This window comes from Schistocerca nitens, chromosome 12 (genome assembly GCF_023898315.1).
Source record: "Schistocerca nitens isolate TAMUIC-IGC-003100 chromosome 12, iqSchNite1.1, whole genome shotgun sequence".
Taxonomy (NCBI): domain Eukaryota; kingdom Metazoa; phylum Arthropoda; class Insecta; order Orthoptera; family Acrididae; genus Schistocerca; species Schistocerca nitens.
In genome coordinates this window covers 142,466,004-142,489,907 of record NC_064625.1, presented here as the reverse complement: position 1 = coordinate 142,489,907, position 23,904 = coordinate 142,466,004, and the positions used below count along the sequence as shown (strand labels likewise).

At 44.8% G+C, this 23,904-nt stretch overlaps 1 protein-coding gene across 1 annotated transcript in view; it reads left to right on the top strand.

The window, feature by feature from the left end:
- Window positions 1–23,904, top strand: part of LOC126215319 (aminopeptidase N-like) — a 287,758-nt gene that overhangs the window by 202,363 nt on the left and 61,491 nt on the right. The window contains exons 11-13 of the mRNA XM_049942000.1: window positions 8,571–8,766; window positions 13,000–13,274; window positions 21,322–21,512. Coding sequence (XP_049797957.1) covers window positions 8,571–8,766; window positions 13,000–13,274; window positions 21,322–21,512 — 662 coding nt within the window. The remainder of the gene's footprint in view (window positions 1–8,570; window positions 8,767–12,999; window positions 13,275–21,321; window positions 21,513–23,904) is intronic.

Below are 23,904 nucleotides of genomic sequence, written 5' to 3'. Positions count from 1 at the left end.
GTACGGCCAGTGTAGGAGATCGCTCCCCACACCATGATGCCGGGTGTTGGCCCTGTGTGCCTCGGTCGTATGCAGTCCTGATTGTGGCGCTCACCTGCACAGCGCCAAACACGCATACGACCATCATTGGCACCAAGGCAGAAGCGACTCTCATCGCTGAAGACGACACGTCTCCATTCGTCCCTCCATTCACGCCTGTCGCGACACCACTGGAGGCGGGCTGCACGATGTTGGGGCGTGAGCGGAAGACGGCCTAACGGTGTGCGGGACCGTAGCCCAGCTTCATGGAGACGGTTGCGAATGGTCCTCGCCGATACCCCAGGAGCAACAGTGTCCCTAATTTGCTGGGAAGTGGCGGTGCGGTCCCCTACGACACTGCGTAGGATCCTACGGTCTTGGCGTACATCCGTGCGTCGCTGCGGTCCGGTCCCAGGTCGACGGGCACGTGCACCTTCCGCCGACCACTGGCGACAACATCGATGTACTGTGGAGACCTCACGCCCCACGTGTTGAGCAATTCGGCGGTACGTCCACCCGGCCTCCCGCATGCCCACTATACGCCCTCGCTCAAAGTCCGTCAACTGCACATACGGTTCTCGTCCACGCTGTCGCGGCATGCTACCAGTGTTAAAGACTGCGATGGAGCTCCGTATGCCACGGCAAACTGGCTGACACTGACGGCGGCGGTGCACAAATGCTGCGCAGCTAGCGCCATTCGACGGCCAACACCGCGGTTCCTGGTGTGTCCGCTGTGCCGTGCGTGTGATCATTGCTTGTACAGCCCTCTCGCAGTGTCCGGAGCAAGTATGGTGGGTCTGACACACCGGTGTCAATGTGTTCTTTTTTCCATTTCCAGGAGTGTTTATATATATATATATATATATATATATATATATATATATATATATATATATATATATATATATATATTGTAATGCATTATGTACTAAATAGCACTCCGTCTTCAGGCCACGAGTGGCCTTCCGGAACCATCCGACCACCGTGTCATCCTCAGTGGAGGATGAGTAGAGTCCCATTAATCCGAACTAATTGGGACCAGACCTTGTTCGGATTACCGATTTGTTCGGATGAGTCGGAATTACGGTGACGAGTATCTAGAATGAGGTATACCAAGCAGATAAGTAGGTACACCATGGTAACAAATGGGGACAAGTGTGGGAACAATGGCTCACTCTTACTCCCTGCCCTTATTGTTGTGCATTGCTGAGACCTTGTAGTGTCTGAGGTCAGTGCACTGCCAGTTGGCTCGCAAAGCGCTTGGTTATGTTATCGATCGTTGGCAAGCGTAACAGTTGTACTGTATTCGTTCAGGTGTAGTGGTGTACGTATTTTCGTCGTGAGTAAACGGATATATACAACGTCAACACTCAAAGAAAAACTAAATGCTTTGAAGCAGTTATACAATGGTGAGAATGTATCTAAACTGGCAACGGAACTGGGTGTTGGTAAAGCAACCACTTGTGATTGGAAGAAGAACCGACTGAAGCCTGGACAGTCCTGTGCAACCTCTTCGGGAAAAACACTCGAAATTCGGCAGACTTTAAAACAGTCCCAGTACGATAAAGTGGATGAAGCTATTTTCCTGTGGTTTACGCAGGAAAGAGAAAGGGGAACTCCTTTGGGTGGAGCACTGGTTCAGGTGAAGGCTATTTGCCTGAACAAGTTAATGAATGATGATGAGTCTTTTAGTGCGACTAGGGGTTGGTTGGACAGATTCAAAAACCGTCATGGAATACGTCAGCTAACAATTACTGGAGAGAAGCTTTCTTCTGACCGTGATGCAGCGAAGGAATACTTGAATGAGTTTGAAAAAATGATAAGAGAGAGAAAGCATTCTTCCCAACAAATTTATAACGCTGACGAGACTGGCCTTAATTTTAGGACATTGTCAACAAAAAGCCTCGCATCAAAAGCAGAAGACCATGCCCCTGATTTTAAAATAAGCAAAGATCATTAAAAAAAAGGTTCAAATGGCTCTGAGCACTATGGGACTTAACATCTGTGGTCCCCTAGAACCTAGAACTACTTAAACCTAACTAACCTAAGGACATCACACACATCCATGCCCGAGGCAGGATTCGAACCTACGACCGTAGCAGTCACGCGGTTCCAGACTGAAGCGCCTAGAACCGCACGGCCACACCGGCCGGCTGCAAAGATCGTGTAACTTTGTTAGTCCCTGTCCGTATATTATCGCAACCAGAAAAAGCATGGATGGATGGTAAGCTGTTCAAAGAATGGTTTCACGGCCAGTTTGTTCCCTCTGTTCGAAGGTTTTGTAAGGAAAAATCATTTGTCTCCCTGTGCAATCCTTTTGATTGATAACACGCAATCTCACCCCGGCACTGAGGAATTATGCGATGGAGAAATTGTGGCGAAGTTTTTGCCGCCGAATGTTACACCACTTCTACAGCCGCTGGACCAGGGCGTACTGCAAACATTAAAACTGATTTACAGAAAACAAGTTTTAAGAATGTTGATCCAAGATGATAGCATTCCTCTAGTGGACAAAATAAAGAAGACCAATGTGAAGGATGTTGTTTATTGGGCCGCTGAGGCATGGCAGAATATTTCAGAATCGCGGAGAAAACTGTGGACATCTCTTGAATTTCAGGACAACCTAGTTGAAAATGAAAAGGAAAATCTACTAGAAATGATGCAGACAAACCCTGGATGTGAAGAAGCTAGTGAAGAGACGTAGGTGAGTGGATGGCAGCGGATGGGGCATGTGTGGAAAACCTTACTGACGCTGATTTAGCTGCTGCTGTGACTCAAGACCAGGAAGAAGTGGACTGCTGTGACGGAAGTGACAGTGTGCCTGAAAGCGACAAAGCAGAGCTGGTGCCACGCAGTGACGCAGCAGAAGCCCTTGACCTCGCGTTGCGTTATTTGGAGCAACAGTCCACTGCTACACCTGCTGATTTGATGTTTACGAGACGAAGACGCAACTATGTGTCATATAACAGACTGTCTCCATTACGCCAAAAAACAATGACTGAGGTTTTGACATCTAAAAAGTAGGGATAAAATGTCCGCTGTATTTTAGTAAGTTTGACAGCTTTTCTTTCATTGTTATGCATTGTTTAAACCTAATGTTTTCTTGCCAATTTTTCTAATACATGTTTACTGTACTCATCATCAACATCATCATCATCATCATTTAAGACTGATTATGCCTTTCAGCGTTCAGTCTGGAGCATAGTCCCCCTTATAAAATTCCTCCATGATCCCCTATTCAGTGCTAACATTGGTGCCTCTTCTGATGTTAAGCCTATTACTTCAAAATCATTCTTAACCGAATCCAGGTACCTTCTCCTTGGTCTACCCCGACTACTCCTATCCTCTACTGCTGAACCCATGAGTCTCTTGGGTAAACTTGCTTCTCCCATGCGTGTAACATGACCCCACCATCTAAGCCTGTTCGCCCTGACTGCTACATCTATATAGTTTATCTTTGATTTCCTCATTGTGGACACCCTCCTGCCATTGTTCCCATCTACTAGTACCTGCAATCATCCTAGCTACTTTCATATCCGTAACCTCAACCTTATTGATAAGGTAACCTCACTCACTCACTCACTATATTGACGGGCCTGCCTTGGCCCGAGGTAGCGGAGTTTAAGCTGTTCCTCCTGAAGTCCTCTCTGTTTGGAATGTTTTTCTTCGCGTGTTGGTCTGGCCTCTGGTTTCTGTGGATGCAGGAGTTTATCTGCCGGCTGATTCCGGCGGCTTCTTGTTCTTCTTCTTCTTACTGCTTCCTGGCTGCCCGAATTCTGTTTTCTTCAGGCGGGAGTAGTCCACTGGCGGCGTCTGTGTCTGGATGTACTTGACTGCTTGCTCAGTCATGTACTTCCAGTCCTCGTCCGTGAAGATCGGTTGCTTGTTTATGAGCTCCAGATCTGCACGCCTGACGATTTCCCTCCCTTGCAGCTTCTGGTTCAAGAGTTCGCACCCCGAATCCACCCAGCTTTCGCTCCCATACAACATAGTTGGTCGAAAGATTGAACGGTGCACAGATAACTTAGTCTTTATACTGACTTCCTTCTTGCAGAAGAGAGTAGATCGTAGCTGAGCGCTCACTGCATTAGCTTTGCTACACCTCGCTTCCAGCTCTTTCACTATGTTGCCATCCTGCGAGAATATGTGTCCAAAGTACTTGAAACCGTCCACCTGTTCTAACTTTGTTCCTCTTATTTGGCACTCAATCTCTTTCCCACTGACATTAATTTCGTTTTGGAGATGCTAATCTTCATACCATAGTCCTTACATTTCTGATCTAGCTCTGAAATATTGCTTTGCAAACTTTCAATCGAATCTGCCATCACAACTAAGTCATCCGCATATGCCAGACTACTTATTTTGTGTTCACACATCTTAATCTCACCGAGCCAGTCTATTCTTTTCAACATATGATCCATAAATAATATGAACAACAGTTGAGACAGGTTGCAGCCTTGTTTTACCCCTGAAACTACTCTGAACCATGAACTCAATTTACCGTCAACTCTAACTGCTGCCTGGGTATCTATCTAAAGAACTTTAATTGCTTGCAAAAGTTTGCCTCCTATTCCATAATCTCGTAGAACAGACAATAAGTTCCTCCTAGGAACCCGGTCATATGCCTTTTCTAGATCTATAAAGGATAGATACAATTCCCTGTTCCACTCGTAACACTTCTCCATTATTTGCCGTAAGCTAAAGATCTGGTCCTGACAACCTCTAAGAGGCCTAAACCCACAATGATTTTCATCCAATTTGTCCTCAACTAATATTCGCACTTTCCTTTCAACAATACCTGAGAACATTTTAGCCACAACGCTAATTAAAGAGATACCTCTGTAGTTGTTACAATCTTTTCTGTTTCCATGTTTAAAGATTGGTGTGATCACAGCTTTGGTCCAGTCTCATGCAACCTGTCCCGACTCCCACGCCATTTCAATTATCCTGTGTAGCCATTTAAGACCTGACATTCCACTGTATTTGATGAGTTCCGACATAATTTCATCCACCCCAGCCGCTTTATTGCCTTGCAATCCATTGACCATTTCCTCCACTTCCTCAAATGTGATCCTATTTCCATCATCATTCATGTCCCATTGTACATCGAAATCTTAAACATTACTGATCGTATTTTCACCTACATTGAGCAACTCTTCAAAATATTCCGTCCATCTGCCCAAGGCATCAACAGGATTCACCAGCAGTTTTCCTGACCTCTCCAAGATACTTGTCATTTCCTTCTTACCTCCCTTTCGAAGACTGCTAATTACACTCCAGAATGGTTTTCCAGCAGCTTGACCCAAACTCTCCAACCTGTTTCGAAAATTTACTGTACTGTGTAAATTAAACTGGTGTGTACGTACAGCAGTTTACCGCACAGTTTTGCATTCTCAGACTAACATTTTTCATGTTCGGATTAACCGAACGTTCGGGTTACAAGGATTCGGATTAGCGAGACTTTTTGAAAACAACGTTTTACCTTTCTGTATCTCGTATGTAAAGGGGGACGAAAATCTAATCGTCATGGGCGACTGGAATGCAGTTGAAGGGGAAGGAGTAGAAGAAAAGGTTACAGGAGAATATGGGCTTGGGACGAGGAATGAAAGGAGAAAGACTAATTGAGTTCTGTAACAAGTTTCAGCTAGTAATAGCGAATACCCTGTTCAAGAATCACAAGAGGGGGAGGTATACTTGGAAAAGGCCGGGAGATACGGGAAGATTTCAATTAGATTACATCATGGTCAGACAGAGATTCCGAAATCAGATACTGGATTGTAAGGCGTACCCAGGAGCAGATATAGAATCAGATCACAATATAGTAGTGATGAAGAGTAGGCTGAAGTTCAAGACATTAGTCAGAAAGAATCAATACCCAAAGAAGTGGGATACGGAAGTACTAAGGAATGACGAAATACGTTTGAAGTTCTCTAACGCTATAGATACAGCAATAAGGAATAGCGCAGTAGGCAGTACAGTTGAAGAGGAATGGACATTTCTAAAAAGGGCCATCACAGAAGTTGGGAAGGAAAACATAGGTACAAAGAAGGTAGCTGCGAAGAAACCATGGGTAACAGAAGAAATACTTCAGTTGATTGATGAAAGGAGGAAGTACAAACATGTTCCGGGAAAACCAGGAATACAGAAATACAAGTCGCTGAGGAATGAAATAAATAGGAAGTGCAGGGAAGCTAAGACGAAATGGCTGCAGGAAAAATGTGAAGACATCGAAAAAGATATGACTGTCGGAAGGACAGACTCAGCATACAGGAAAGTCAAAACAACCTTTGGTGACATTAAAATCAACGGTGGTAACATTAAGAGTGCAACGGGAATTCCACTGTTAAATGCAGAGGAGAGAGCAGATAGGTGGAAAGAATACATTGAAAGCCTCTATGAGGGCGAAGTTTTGTCTGATGTGATAGAAGAAGAAACAGGAGTCGATTTAGAAGAGATAGGGGATCTAGTATTAGAATCGGAATTTAAAAGAGCTTTGGAGGACTTACGGTCAAATAAGGCAGAAGGGATAGATAACATTCCATCAGAATTTCTAAAATCATTGGGGGAAGTGGCAACAAAACGACTATTCACGTTGGTGTGTAGAATATATGAGTCTGGCGATATACCATCTGACTTTCGGAAAAGCATCATCCACACAATTCCGAAGACGGCAAGAGCTGACAAGTGAGAATTATCGCACAATCAGCTTAACAGCTCATGCATCGAAGCTGCTTACAAGAATAACATACAGAAGAATGGAAAAGAAAATTGAGAATGCGCTAGGTGACGATTAGTTTGGCTTTAGGAAAAATAAAGGGACGAGAGAGGCAATTCTGACTTTGCGGCTAATAATGGAAGCAAGGCTAAAGAAAAATCAAGACACTTTCATAGGATTTGTCGACCTGGAAAAAGCGTTCGACAATATAAAATGGTGCAAGCTGTTCGAGATTCTGAAAAAAGTAGGGGTAAGCTATAGGGAGAGACGGGATGTATACAATATGTACAACAACCAAGAGGGAATAATAAGAGTGGACGATCAAGAACGAAGTGCTCGTATTAAGAAGGGTGTAAGACAAGGCTGTAGCCTTTCGCCCCTACTCTTCAATCTGTACATCGAGGAAGCAATGATGGAAATAAAAGAAAGGTTCAGGAGTGGAATTAAAATACAAGGTGAAAGGATATCAATGATACGATTCGCTGATGACATTGCTATCCTGAGTGAAAGTGAAGAAGAATTAAATGATCTGCTGGATGGAATGAACAGTCTAATGAGTACACAGTATGGTTTGAGAGTAAATCGGAGAAAGACGAAGGTAATGAGAAGTAGTAGAAATGAGAACAGCGAGAAACTTAACATCAGGATTGATGGTCACGAAGCCAGTGAAGTTAAGGAATTCAGCTACCTAGGCAGTAGAATAACCAATGACGGACGGAGCAAGGAGGACATCAAAAGCAGACTCGCTATGGCAAAAAAGGCATTTCTGGCCAAGAGAAGTCTACTAATATCAAATACCGGCCTTAATTTGAGGAAGAAATTTCTGAGGATGTACGTCTGGAGTACAGCATTGTATGGTAGTGAAACATGGACTGTGGGAAAACCGGAACAGAAGAGAATCGAAGCATTTGAGATGTGGTGCTATAGACGAATGTTGAAAATCTGGTGGACTGATAAGGTAAGGAATGAGGAGGTTCTACGCAGAATCGGAGAGGAAAGGAATATGTGGAAAACACTGATAAGGAGAAGGGATAGGATCATAGGACATCTGCTAAGACATGAAGGAATGACTTCCATGGTACCAGAGGGAGCTGTAGAGGGCAAAAACTGTAGAGGGAGACAGAGATTGAAATACGTCAAGCAAATAATTGAGGACGTAGGTTGCAAGTGCTACCTTGAGATGAAGAGGTAACAGGAAAGGAATTCGTGGCGGGCCGCATCAAACGAGTCAGTAGACTGATGACCAAGAAAAAAAAAAAAAAAAAAGTATAATTCCAAAGCGCAGCCTCCATACGCCAGACCCATCATAGCAGCACATGTCTTTACCTCCTATGACACTGTAGCACACTGCGCATTGCTCCTCACGCGCCATTACACGGCCCTTTAACTAAACATAACTACACATCCCTGCTCTCGCCTCGTCGCGTGACCAGCCATCTAAAACCTTCTCAATATTATTTTTTTTAAAATAAGATCTAATTTACACCTCGCACCTAATCTCACACCTGTCCCACCATCAACATATGCAAACGTCCTCAACCCTATCTTGACACTCATATATCACCCCACAAACCATGCCCATCAATCAATTTACCATTCTCATCCCCTCTTTTCGAATTACAAACGTAGCCTCTATCTAAACCAAAAAAAAATCTCGTATTTATTGACATACCCTGTACCATAAAGAAATATGTAGCGCATAACCAAGCGAATGTTTATTAGAACAGCGAGTAAAAATCTGAAGCAAATCCGTCAATAACTTTTCGATACTTTTGGTAACAACATTATACGACTTTTGTTCATATAGTGGTATAGATGATGGACGTTGTTGCTGCAGGAGCGCTTCTATGACGACCCTGACGACACAAAAGACGAGAGCACTGCAGCGTGGATAGTGCCTATCACGCTGGCGTGGCAGCAAGACATGTTCCAGAACACCGCGCCGAGCAGCTACCTGATTCAAGACACTCCACTGGAGCTGGAGATGACGGCCTCTTCGGACCAGTGGGTGGTGATGAACGTCCAGCAGACAGGTAGGGTATCAGTGGAAGCTGCTCAACGAGCTCTGGGCCTGTCGGTAGTCCCGAAAGTTCATTCGGTGAGTCCACGAGGAGCTGGTGCCTGGAAAACCCAAAACGCTAACTCAGTCGTCAGATTGGAATTGCTCCAGTTAGTCGTTCGCAATAGCATCTCTCATACATGAAATATGAATTTTGTTGCTTTTCTCCTTTCATTACTCATGGCGGCTATCACTGGTTTTACATTTACAACGATCGGTTTCGGTTGTGACTGCCAGCTATCTTCAGGTCTGAAAATTAGAAGACCAAAGTAAGCAAAACTAAATATTTCATTTCATTAAAATGTTATATACAGGAGAACTTAGCAATGTTTGCTGAAAGATCAATAACATATAGAGAATGCTGAAAGGAGTCAAACAATTCTGTTCTAATTTTCACACTAAAAGCAATGTTTATGAACCTACCGTGACTTTTCTGTTGCTCGCAATGACAAGTTGGAAGAAAATAAAACTTAGTACACTATTGGCCATTAAAATTGCTACACCACGAAGATGACGTGATACAGACGCGAAATTTAACCGGCAGGAAGGAGATGCTGTGATATGCAAATGATTAGTTTTTCAGAGCATTCACACAAGGTTGGCGCCGGTGGCGACACCTACAACGTGCTGACATGAGGAAAGTTTCCAATCGATTCCTCATACACAAACAGCAGTTGACCGGCGTTGCCTGGTGAAACGTTGTTGTGATGCCTCGTGTAAGGAGGAGAAATGCGTACCATCACGTTTCCGATTTTCATAAAGGTCGGATTGTAGCCTATCGCGATTGCGGTTTATCGTATCGCGACATTGTTGCTCGCGTTGGTCGAGATCCAACGACTGTTAGCAGAATATGGAATCGGTGGGTTCAGGAGGGTAATGCGGAACGCCGTGCTGGGTCCCAACGGCCTCGTATCACTAGCAGTCGAGATGACAGGCATCTTCTCCGCATGGCTGTAACGGATCGTGAAGCCACGTCTCGATCCCTGAGTCAACAGATGGGGACGTTTGCAAGACAACATCCATCTGCACGAACAGTTCGACGACGTTTGTAGCAGCATGGACTATCAGCTCGGAAACCGAGGCTGCGATTGTCCTTGACGCTGCTTCACAGACAGGAGCGCCTGCGATGGTGTACTCAACGACGAACCTGGGTGCACGAATGGCAAAACTTCATTTTTTCGGATAAATCCAGGTGCTGTTTACAGCATCATGATGGTCGCATCCGTGTTTGGCGACATTGCGGTGAAAGCACATTGTAAGCGTGTATTCGTCATCGCCAAACTGGCGTATCACTTGGCGTGATGGTATGGGGTGCCATTGGTTACGCGTCTCGGTCACCTCTTGTTCATTGACGGCACTTTGAACAGTGGACGTTACATTTCAGATGTGTTACGACCCGTGCTCTACCCTTCATTCGATCCCGGCGTAACCCTACATTTCAGCAGGATAATGCACGACCGCATGTTGCAGCTCCTGTACGGGCCTTTCTGGATACAGAAAATGTTCGACTGCTGCCCTGGTCATCACATTCTCCAGATATCTCACCAATTAAAAACGTCTGGTCAATGGTGGCAGAGCAACTGGCTCATCAGGATACACCAGTCACTACTCTTGATGAACTGTGGTATCGTGTTGAAGCCGCATGGGCAGCTGTACCTGTACACGCCATCCAAGCTCTGTCTGACTCAATGCCCAGGCGTATCAAGGCCGTTATTACGGCCAGAGGTGGTTGTTCTGGGAACTGATTTCTCAGGATCTATGCACTCAAATCGCGTGAAAATGTAATCACATGTCAGTTGTAGTATAATATATTTGTCCAATGAATACCCGTTTATCATTGCATTAATGTCCACATGATTTCCACGCATCACAGCGCCACCATCCGGTTCCAACTATGACAACCAGGTGCCGTGATCAGTCATCGTGACTCATAGTCTCGCACACCTGACCAGTCACAGTGCACTTGTTGACATGTCAACATGAGCTTAGACAAAAGAAGCCCTATTATCAAAACAACGGTAATGTTGCAGCTGCACTTCGAGAATATCGCCAGCTGAAAGAATTACAGAATGATCCTCTTTCCCCACCTGTGCGGAGCATGATGAAGATGTTTGAATCAGCTGGAGAACTGGGTGTCGCTCCAGGAAGAGGCTGACGACCTGTTGTACCACAGGTGGTTGATGAAATCGCTGTTGCTACGGCAGACGGCACTGTGCACAATTCCTGATCGTCAGGCAGTACCGTGCTGTGTCATGACAGTAGAACATCCCATGGTCCAGCGTACGGAAGGTGCTGCAAACCATTCTCGAATGGTATCCATACAAGGTCCATATCGTACTTCAGCTTGCACCACAGGATGCATGACATGTTGAATTCGCTCTCCACATGGCAAAGGCTGGCCCTGGACCATCCTATGGACAGACAAAGCCCATTTTACTCTGATGGATGAGGTGGACGCCCAGAATTGGCGAGTGGTAGGAAATCTTCATCTCCAGTCACTGTGCATGAAGTTTCACTGTATGGTGAATGTGTCTCCGTGTGGTGTGGCTTCGCAGCTACGTTCACTATTGGCCCACTCTTTTTTGAACAGTTTGGCGCTCAAGGACCAAAGACGTGCAGTGTGACTGGCCAGCATTACTGTGACATGCTTCACCAGCATGCCATACGCGCCATACAGGAGAGAGACGCATTGAACTCAACAGTTTTCATACAAGATCGGACCTCACAATACATCGCTCGTGAAGTTCACCTGTATCTCCGAAACACGTTTGGAGACAATGGACTTACCAGCCAATCGTTTCCAAACGCTCGGCCGGCACGATCACCTGTGATTTCTGGTTGTGGGGCTATCGGAAGGACAGTGTTTACCACGGCAATAATCACACTGATCTGTGGCGTATCGTATCAAGAGACATGGCCAGCATACCTATGGACATGCTTTGTTCTGCCATTCAGAATGCATTCCTGAGATTTCAGACCCTTCTGGACACTGATGGACGCCATATTGAGCCCCTTTTGTGGCAGTAATGGTACTGGTATGTTATGGTGTGCGTGAGAATTCATAAGGGACCAAACTGCTGAGGTCATTGGTCTCTAGACTTACGCACTACTTAAACTACCTTAAACTAACTTACGCTAAGGACAACACACACACCCATACCCAAGGGAGGACTCGAACCTCCAGCAGGATGGGCCGCACTATCCGTGGCTTGGTGCCTCAAACCGGGCGGCCACTCCGCACAATGGTATGTAATGTTATGATGTACCATAGTACCGCTGATTCTCCATTATTTCTCTTTCGCATGTCCTTGACATTAATGCTACCAAGTTTGGTACTCGTACAGTAATTAGTTTCCTTGTTATAGTGTGTTAAATAGGAAATGTTTAATTATAACCACCCAGGATGTAGTGAGTCTTGTTTATCTTCACCTACGGAAATAACTTTTGTCTTGAAGCAAAATGAAAGTTGTATCAAGCAAATCTTGTAACTTTACCTTCGCAGATGCTGTGAACTGGACAGCAACAAGCCAAGATGGTCGCTCTTCTCCTTGGCAAGTGGAGTATAGATCTGTATCTCTCCACCAGAGGACATAAACAATGACATTAGAAACGCTGATACCCAGTTTCACTCCATTAACTGGTCTTACTCCACTTTCCCTACACATGTGATGTGGTGTTCCATCCACAAACGTCATTATAAGATTTTGAACAAAAACGTTTGTCGACCATTGCTGTACGATATTGATTCTGGTCATCCCAAGTCCAGTAGCTTGTAATCAAAATCACCCATTGGATCCTAACCAGTGGGACTAGCAATATTATATAACAATAGAATGCAGTTTCTACAGCCAAGTGTGGTTAGACACTGGACTCGCATTCGGGAGGACGACGGTTCAATCCCGCGTCCGGCCATCCTGATTTAGGTTTTCCATGATTTCCATAAATCGCTCCAGGCAAATGCCGGGATGGTTCCTTTCAAAGGGCACGGCCGACTTCCTTCCCCGTCCTCCTCCAACCCGATGACACCAATGACCTCGCTGTCTGATCTCCTTCCCCAAAACAACCAACCATCTACAGCCAAGATCCTTTTAATGTTTGCTAAATACAGGTTTCATGGCGTTACAGTTTTAATGGCCAGCAGTGTACAACTTGCTCAGTGTTCCAACTGACTGGCACGTCACATCACTGGTCCCCCGGCTGTACACAGGTTACTACCGGGTGCAGTACGACGAGCAGAACTGGCAGCTGCTGCAGTCCCAGCTGGAGTCCGACCCGTCGCAGATCCACCCACTGTCCAGAGCCCAGATCCTCGACGACGCACTGGCACTGGCCTCGGCCAGCCAGCTGGACTACGAGTTGGCGATGGACCTGACGCGCTACCTGGACCACGAGACCGACCCCCTGCCGTGGATGGCCGCCCTGCCCAACTTTGCTCTTCTCTACCAGAGGCTCGCCAATTCAGACCTCCAGCAGAACTTGCTGGTAAGTTAGCTGTTCTCTCTAGCACACAATACCATCATAGCAGCAGTTTCATCTACATCTAAGTCCATACCCTCCAAATCACTGTGAAATTCGTGACAAAGGATACTGTGACATTGCCATCAGAACCAACCTATGTGATCATTTTTATTGAAGGCTTGTGCACTGCAGCAAGTTAGCTTCAGCTGCGTATTGGATGAGTGGCCAATGTTGGGGACTTGCTAATTAGCAGGCATTCCAACACCACATCTGCTGTAATGCCAGGTAGTTGACATATGGAAGTAATGGGTGGTTATCATTAAAGTGCAGCTACCTCACAGAGGTCCAGTGCGGGCCGTAGTTGTAGTATGGCAGCCAAACTTTGTAGCTATGCTAATGCATTAAATCCAGTTTTGGCCACCATTTGCAAATCTGGTACTGTGAATGTAAGAATGACATATAGAACGGCTTTCCAGATTGGAAAGGAGCGCCTGGTCCCCAGCATGAATCCGCCCGGAGGACTTGTGTCGAGGTCCGGTGAGCCGGCCAGTCTGTGGATGGTTTTTAGGCAGTTTTCCATCTGCCTCGGCGAATGCGGACTGGTTCCCTTTATTCCACCTCACCTACACTATGTCGGCGATTGGTGCAGGGTCCGGTGAGCCGGCCAGTCTGTGGATGGTTTTTAGGCAGTTTTCCATCTGCCTCAGCAAATGCGGGCTGGTTCCCTTTATTCCACCTCACCTACACAATGTCGGCAATTGGTGCACATACAAGTTCTCCACGTACGCGTACACCACTATTACTCTACCACGCAAACATAGGGGTTACACTCGCCTGCTGTGAGACGTTCTCTGGGGGGGGGGGAGGGGGGGGGGTGTCCACTGGGACTGAACTATACACTGCAGCAGCGGAGGGGACGGAGTCTCTCCGTCATTTCTAGGTCCATGGTTAACACAACAATACAATACAATACAATACAATACAATTACATATAGAAATGTTTCCATATTTAATGGATTAGGAATGAAACAATGGTAGAAAAGATCAAACAATTGAGAAAGGCATAATGCTGATTTTATCTTTAACTGCCATTTACACATTTGTTTAACATGAGCATCGGAGTCATAAATGAGATGCATCATCTGTAAAACAATGTGACCAACAGTTGCTCACAGCCATTCAGATCACGTAGAAACCCAATGTGCCCCTGGTAAATGTCTTCTTTTAGATATACACTGAGCCAAGCCCCATATGAATTCAGATCAAGTGATCTTGCAGGTCATGCTTCTGGGAGACTCCTGGAGGTAAAACTTTCATGGAAGATTGTATTAAGCAGATCTATGACTGGGCGAGTGATATGAGATGTGACCCCATCTTGCATAAGAACAGTGGTTTGCACACTGTTGCACTCTGCCAAAGCAGGAATCACATGCTATACAAGGAGGACTCAATCACATTAAGAAGTCACAGTGCACTTTACATGCCCTCTGGGTGAATTTTCTTCAAAGAAGAACGGACCAAGAGTAAAGGTGCTTCTGAATCACACCACACAGTCACAAAAGGCGATTTCAGTGGCTCTTTGTGCACACTTACAGTTTAACAGTACCCCGAATTCGGCAGTGCTATGCATTCACTGCATCCTGTAGTGTATAATGTGCCTCGTCACTACTCAGAATATTATATAGGCCTATCATCACCTTCGGTCTCTGCCAGAAACCAGAGAGCAAATTCAGAACATTGCTGTGGACCACGAGGTTTCAGTTGCTGCACTGTCTGGATCTTCTACAGGTTCCAGTGTACTGTTTACCATGAGATGGACGATTCTCGTGACACTGCATGAGAAGTAGCTCTGCCCAGGGCACTTGCTGTGTGGTCAGTAACAGCAACACCAGGCTCGTCAATAACTTCCACTGGAGTAGGACACCTTCCTCTTCCAGATCCCACACCTAGCTCATCAGTTTGGAATCCCAATATACTTCCCTGGGTCATGCCTAATGTTACTTCCACATTCCATCTGAGATAGCATGCTGTGTTCTCCCGATGAAGAAATCCACATTCCAGTCACAAATTTGATTTGACACATATCATACTGTACTTTTCTTAATTTGTTGACGTCATAGTGAGTCAAATGATTTTTGAAGACAAAAAGTATTGAATCCACCTCACTGCCTTGATCCATAGATTTCAGGATGTCATGTGAGAAAAGCAGAAGTTAAGTTTGGGCTGATTAATGTTTTTGCAATCCGCGTTGGTTGGCATGAAGGAGATCATTCTTTTCGAGATAGCTAATGAAGTTCAAGTTAAAATGTTCTTGGTTACTGCAGTAGATGAATGTCAACAAAATTGGATAACACTTTTATGGATAACTATGTGCACCCTTTTTGCAGATGGGTGTGACTTGTACTTTCTTCCAACTTCTGGCTGCATTTTTTGTTTATGCTGTCTATGGTATTTTACACTTAATGGTGGATTTTCAGAGTAATTCTTCTGGGTAGGGGCAACCTATCAATACCAGACAGCATGTATACATATTCAGCAAAATTTCATATGGGAGACACATCTTAATCATGCAAATAAAAAGTTAAACACACTTATGTATGTAATAAGAATCCTCTCACAAAATGCAAGCCATGCGTCAGTGATCACAATGTACCATGGCAGTATTCGGTCACTGCTGATGTACGGCATTATCTTTTGGGGGAACTCCATAGGTACAAACAAAACATTTAGGCTACAGAAAAAGATTGTTAGAATAATAAACCATGCTAAGTACAGTGACTCCTGTAGACCAATATTTAAAAATCTCAATATACTGCCTCTTCCTTGCTTATATATGCATGAAATAATAAATTTCACAAAAGGAAGTATTTTAAAAGATGGAAATATCTTCAAGTATAGCTGTGATTACCACCTCATGATACTAGGCAGAAGCATTATTGGCTTGTCAATACAGTAAGTACAAACATTTGTAAGAGAGGAGTGTATCATACTGGCATAATGCTGTACAATCACATGCCATCCTATTTGAAACAGATGCAAAATTTACCAAAGTTTAAAGTGAAACTGAAAGAGTACTTGCTTGACCACTGCTCCTATTCTGTTTCCGAGTTTTTAGAGTACCAGAAAAATATAGTGTAACTATTCAAATATTCTTAAGCAATCTATCATTTTATTTCATTATATTAATTTTGTCATCAATAATCAACATTTATTGTATAATTTTTAATTATTTATCTTTTCATAATTTATCTTTTCATAATAACAATGTGTATGATGTATATACGGTACCAACCTGACTTCTCCTACATTGTTTGTGCAAAATATGTATCTAAACACGATTTACAGGACCAATAAAGAAATACAAATACATGACAAAATTTTATAGCATGTGATGTCGCAGCTGTGCACAGCAGCCCCTTTCCTCAAAGAGTGTGTGAGTTGAGTCTTGTGCGTATCTGTTAATGTGGAGAATATATGTATGTGTTGCTGGTAGAGTATGCTGAAGAGAGAAGGGAGGTGGCAAAACCTGGCTTCCCTCTCTTTCTGTGGTCTCAGTGATCTACCCTCTCTCTTTCCTGAGGAAGGAAGTAATAGTGCCAAAAGCTAGAATAGTTTTGTGTTATATACACTACCAGATCAGAAGTATCGCAACGATCCCATGCAATGTGGGGTTGACCACCACATATCATGAGAGGCGGACCCACCAGTATAAAAAGAGGGGGGGGGGAGTACAGTGTTGTCTGCAGAGAAGTTGCAACAACAGTTTGGATCAGCCGCGAGAGTTCACTGTCATCGAATATGGACTATACGTTGGATGTTACCTTACAAGGGAGACCACGACTTTGGGATCACAGGATTGGAATAGGGCACAAGTCATCCCCGTTTTCAAGAAGGGGCGTCGAACAGATGTGCAGAACTATAGACCTATATCTCTAACGTCTATCAGTTGTAGAATTTTGGAACACGTATTATATTAGAGTATAATGACTTTTCTGGTGACTATAAATCTACTCTGCAGGAATCAGCATGGGTTTCGAAAAAGACGATCGTGTGAAACCGAGCTCGCGCTATTCGTCCACGAGACTCAGAGGGCCATAGACACGGGCTCCCAGGTAGATGCCGTGTTTCTTGACTTCCGCAAGGCGTTCGATACAGTTCCTCACAGTCGTTTAATGAACAAAGTAAGAGCATATGGACTATCAGACCAATTGTGTGATTGGATTGAAGAGTTCCTAGATAACAGCAGAATAAACAATGATGGATAGAACAAGGACATCAGAAGCAGAGTGGCCTTGGCAAGAAGGGCATTCCTGGCCAAGAGAAGTTTACTAGAATCAAACATAGCCCTTAATTTGAAAAAGAAATTTCTGAGAATATACGTTTGGAGCACAGCATTGTACGGTAGTGAAACAGAAGAAAATTGAAGCATTTGAGATGTAGTGCTACAGACGAATGTTGAAAATTAGGTGGACTGATATAGTTAGGAATGAGGAGGTTCTGTGCAGTATCGGAGAGGAAAAGAATATGTCGAAAACAATGCCAAGGAGAAGGGACAGGATGGTAGGACATCTGTTAAGACATCAGGGAATGACTTCCATGGTCCTAGAGGGAGCTGTAGAGGGCAAAAACTGTAGAGGAAGACAGAGATTGGAATACATCCAGCAAACAATGAGGACGTAAGTTGCAAGTGCAGCTCTGAGATGAAGTAGTTGGCACAGGAGAGTAATCCATGGTGGGCTGTATCAAACCAGTCAGAAGACTGATGACTCAAAAAAAGAAAAAAGAAAAAATATGCTGTGGCTATTGGATGGAGAGGCTTTGGGTTTGGCAAATGCCTGGAGAACATTATGTGCCATCATGTGTAGTGCCTGGTAATGGGATATGGAGAAAATGGTGTTAGGGTATGGGGTATTTCTTGTGATTAAGTCGTGATCCCCTTGTTGTGTAAAAGAAAATGCTAAATGCAGAAGGGCTGAGAAAATTATTAGTTGTTCCTTGTGCATTAGAGGAACAGTTCAGAGATGTTCATTGATTGTATCAGCATCGCAGTCTACACTCCCATAAAGCAGCATCTGTGAGCGAAGGTTTGAGGACAATCACATTTCTGAAATGGACTGACCTGCCCAGAGTCCAATCCTGATCTGAATGGAAAATCTTTGGGGTGAATTAGGACATTGACTTCGCTCCAGACCCTGGCATCCAAGATCATTACCTTCTTTGGTTTCAGCTCTTGAGGAAGAATGGGCTGTCATTCCTCCACAGACATTCAGATACCTCATTGAAAACTACCCCAGTGGAGTTCAAGGCCATCCTAAAAGCAAAGGGTGGACATGTCACATACCAATATCCACTAGTATGTGCCGGGATACTTTGGACCAGATACCGTATGTTTGTCAGCGACATTAAATATTGCAAGCCTCAGTAAGTATTGGCGAGCCATATATAAGGGACAGTCAAATGAAGACCGAGCACCCACCAAAACGGGGCCATGAAATGGTTCCACTCAAAAGCAATCGCCACATGCATTAAAATATTTGTCCCAGTGGGGGAAGAGACGATCAATTCCTGTTTTGTAGGATGCGGTCAGCGAGTGACCAATCCACACTGCACTGACTGATCCACTCCTGCACTGAAACCAATGTCCACGTATGTCTTTCTTTAGGCTGCCAAAGATGTGAAACTCACACGGTGGAAGATCCGAGTTGTAATGAGGACGTTGCAATGTTTCCCCGCCAAATTGCTGATGTGTAGTTTTTGTCTGTTTGGTAGTGTGGGGGCCAGCATTATCATGCAACGGGATTAATCTGTTTGGCAGCATTCCTAGGGTTTTGACTTCATGATGCATAACAGTTTCTGCAAAGCTCTGTGGATTGATTGTGTGCCCACACTCGAGGAACCCTGCAGTCGATGAAGGAGGTCATTATGACCTTATCGAAATATGTGTGAATACATTTAGCTTTCTTTGACGGGTGAGATGTGGGATGTTACCACTGTTGGCTGTGCTGTTTCCCCTCGGGCTGTCAGAATGCTGCTACATGGAATCATCCTGCTACACGATAAAACTGGCACCTACTCTGTTGGATGAATGCTGCACTTCAGCGATCTCAAAACAGAAATTGTTAACCATGCATTGCCACTAACTACTTCTGTCGTAGTACAAGAAAATTGAATCTTGCAACCAACAAAAGTAATTGGTCCTTGTAGTAGCTCCTGTTGACCAGTCTCATTTGGTGTAATTGAAAATGTATCCACTGTCTTGTACACTGGCATTCTGCTCCTCCTCACGTATCTTCTGCGACGGTAACCCATGGCTGTGTGCTCGGTGCGGCTGCCTCGAGTCGAATGAGCCTGCAGCTGCCTCGGGAGCGGAAGAGCTGATAAGACGTCACGCGCGCCTTATCGTGACGTCACTTCCGCTGATAAGTTTGATTTTCGAGCAACACGGGCCTAGTATAACTAGGGCCCGTGTTCCGTATGCCTCGTCTGGCACAATGGTCAGCCCTGGCGTAGCGCTCACTGTACAGCCCTGGTCACGTGACTTACGCGGCGCGCAGCAGGCTAAGTCACACAGCCATGAAACACAGGTGGAAGTTGCGCAATCTTGATTTTCCAGCAACACGGGCTAAGTAATTATATACAACACTCTCAGAACTCTAAGTCCGTCGTAACGGCAAAGTACCCACCCACCAACCCCACACCAAAACCACCCTACAGACACTTATTTAACCACTTATTTATCTACTGTGTACTCACAGGGAACCCAGAGAGCATCCCAGAGTGCCACAGAGAGCTACAACACTAAGAAGAATCGCTTCTCGGCTTTTGGCAAGATCAATGTGTAGTCTTCTTTAATAACACATTAATGAACACTATTGAGGTTATAAACACCTACCCTAAGAACATGATTATTCTGCAACAAGGTCCTAGTAATACTAGGGCCCTTGTTGCTGCAGAACAGACCTCGTACCAACTTGATTTTCTACTAAGTGCTGATAAGCAATCTTCCGCCCATAAGAATAACATAGGCGGAAGTTGCGCAATCTTGATTTTCCAGCAACACGGGCTAAGTAATTATATACAACGCTGTGTGACTTAGCCTGCTGCGCGCCGCGTAAGTCACGTGACCAGGGCTGTACAGTGAGCGCTACGCCAGGGCTGACCATTGTGCAAGACGAGGCATACGGAACACGGGCCCTAGTTTTACTAGGCCCATGTTGCTCGAAAATCAAACTTATCAGCGGAAGTGACGTCACGATAAGGCGCGCGTGACGTCTTATCAGCGCTTCCGCTCCCGAGGCAGCTGCAGGCTCATTCGACTCGAGGCAGCCGCACCGAGCACACAGCCATGGGTTACCGTCGCAGAAGATACGTGAAGAGGAGCAGAATGCCAGTGTACAAGACAGTGGATACATTTTCAATTACACCAAATGAGACTGGTCAACAGGAGCTACTACAAGGACCAATTACTTTTGTTGGTTGCAAGATTCAATTTTCTTGTACTACGACAGAAGTAGTTAGTGGCAATGCATGGTTATGCATGGTTATGCTGCTACATGGAATCATCCTGCTACACGATAAAACTGGCACCTACTCTGTCAGTTGGATGAATGCTGCACTTCAGCGATCTGGCTGGGAAGCAGCGTAACTTCCTCTGTACAGCCCAGACCTTTCATTGTGTGGTTTTCACATACTTGGCGACCTGAAAAACATATGTGTGGATGTCGGTTTCAGATGGACGAGGAAGTGCAAGAGTAGGTGCGGTTGGGATGTGTCAGTGTCTGACTGTGTTGTGTGAAACAGGAATTGATTGTTTCATCTCCCAGTGGAATAAATGTCTTAATGTGTGTGGTGATTACTTTTGAATCGAACCATTCATTGGTACTGTTGTGGTGGATGTTGATTTACATTTGACTGTCCCTCACAGTCTCATAATTTCATAACTAACTAATCAGCAAGTTGCAAATCATTATCTTGGTTCATTCGTGTGTACATCTGTTAAACAAGTGAAGATTGTCACTGCCGTGGTAAATCATCTCAGTGCTGACTTGGACCCGCTGGTGTCTCTACACAGGTGTACCTGACGACATTAATGGATCCCGTAATGGAACGGCTAGGAGGCTCTGAGGGACGGTCCGACTTGACACATGTGGAGAGGGTTCTGCACGCGCAGCTTCTTCCCTGGGCATGTCGTGGCAACCTACACAACTGCAGAGACCTGTCTATCGAAGAATTCAGCTGGATCACTGACAGCAGTGCCAGGAGGTAAGAGCTCCATATTTTCTGATATATCCTCTGTAGGAGCATCTCTAATCTGAAATTTGGGCAGGTGACCAAACGTGCCAAAGCGAGGCAATGGATCAGGGCTGAATCTCCTTTGTGAGGTCACTTCCACCCTGGATTTCATCAGCTGGATTACAGAGTAAACAGGAGGTAATGGTTCTGTCTCTTCTGACAACAGCAAATTAGGATCAAATGGACTTTAACTGAGTTCCTAACGGTGGCTCCCTCCATGGTGTCGCATCCATCCTGGAGTACATCAGCTGGATTATTGATAGGAGATATGAGACAAGAGCCTGCATATGCTGATATCATCACTTCATGGTCCACTCATTCCTAAAGTCTGGATGGGTTGCCAATACTGTTCACCAAAATTAGTGGGTCTGTATCTGTTGGCATATTCTATGTGGGGTCGCATAAGTTCTGGAGTTTATCAGTGACAGTCTGACATTGCCCCATTCTGCGTCATCTCAACCTCGGAATTTGCGTGTATTGCTGACAGTATAGACATTTAAATATACATCTACATCCATACTCCGCAAGCCACCTGACGGTGTGTGGCGTAGGGTACTTTAAGTACCTCTATCGGTTCTCCCTTCTATTCCAGTCTCGTATTGTTCGTGGAAAGAAAGATTGTCGGTATGCCTCTGTGTGGGCTCTAATCTCTCTGATTTTATCCTCATGGTCTCTTCGCGAGGTATACGTAGGAGGGAGCAATATATTGCTTGACTCCTCGGTGAAGGTATGTTCTCGAAACTTCAACAAAAGCCCGTACCGAGGTACTGAGCGTCTCTCCTGCAGAGTCTTCCACTGGAGTTTGTCATCTCCGTAACGCTTTCGCGGTTACTAAATGATTCTGTAACGAAGCGCGCTGCTCTCCGTTGGATCTTCTCTATCTCTTCTAACAACCCTATCTGGTACGGATCCCACACTGGTGAGCAATATTCAAGCAGTGGGCGAACAAGTGTACTGTAACCTACTTCCTTTGTTTTCGGATTGCATTTCCTTAGGATTCTTCCAATGAATCTCAGTCTGGCATATGCTTTACCGACGATCAACTTTATATGATCATTCCATTTTAAATCACTCCTAATGCCTACTCCCAGATAATTTATGGAATTAACTGCTTCCAGTTGCTGACCTGCTATATTGTAGCTAAATGATAAGGGATCTTTCTTTCTATGTATTCGCAGTACCTTACACTTGTCTACATTGAGATTCAATTGATATTCCCTGCACCATGCGTCAATTCGTTGCAGATCCTCCTGTATTTTGGTACAATTTCCCATTGTTACAACCTCTCGATATACCACAGCATCATCCGCAAAAATCCTCAGTGAACTTCCGATGTCATCCACAAGGTCATTTATGTATATTGTGAATATCAACGGTCCTACAACACTCCCCTGCGGCAACCCCTGAAATCACTCTTACTTCGGAAGACTTCTCTCCATTGAGAATGACATGCTGTGTTCTGTTATCTAGGAACTCTTCAACCCAATCACACAATTGGTGGTAATGCTTCTACATCTGCTGACATTCCTGTGTTGAGTCATCTCCATCCCACTATCTAGGTGGGTCAATAACAGAACTAATAATTAATGCTTGTTGTGTATCACCTAACCTTCTTCATAGAGTTTCTGTTGGGTCATTGTGAATGTACACACGAGGTAAGTAATCAGCTTCTGCTCACATCACCTACAATGCTATACCATGGTCTTTTCCTTGGTGGCCTTTCTTCCTGTTAACATTTCTATATTATATCAAAAATTTTCAGTATATACAGGGCTATTACAAATGATTGAAGCGATTTCATAAATTCACTGTAGCTCCATTTATTGACATATGGTCACGACACACTACAGATACGTAGAAAAACTCATAAAGTTTTGTTCGGCTGAAGCTGCACTTCAGGTTTCTGCCGCCAGAGCGCTCGAGAGAGCAGTGAGACAAGATGGCGACAGGAGCCGAGAAAGCGTATGTCGTGCTTGAAAAGCACTCACATCAGTCAGTCATAACAGTGCAACGACACTTCAGGACGAAGTTCAACAAAGATCCACCAACTGCTAACTCCATTCGGCGATGGTATGCGCAGTTTAAAGCTTCTGGATGCCTCTGTAAGGGGAAATCAACGGGTTGGCCTGCAGTGAGCGAAGAAATGGTTGAACGCGTGCGGGCAAGTTTCGCACGTAGCCCGCGGAAGTCGACGAATAAAGCAAGCAGGAAGCTAAACGTACCACAGGATGGTGCTCCACCGCACTTCCATCATGATGTTCGGCATTTCTTAAACAGGAGATTGGAAAACCGATGGATCGGTCGTGGTGGAGATCATGATCAGCAATTCATGTCATGGCCTCCACGCTCTCCCGACTTAACC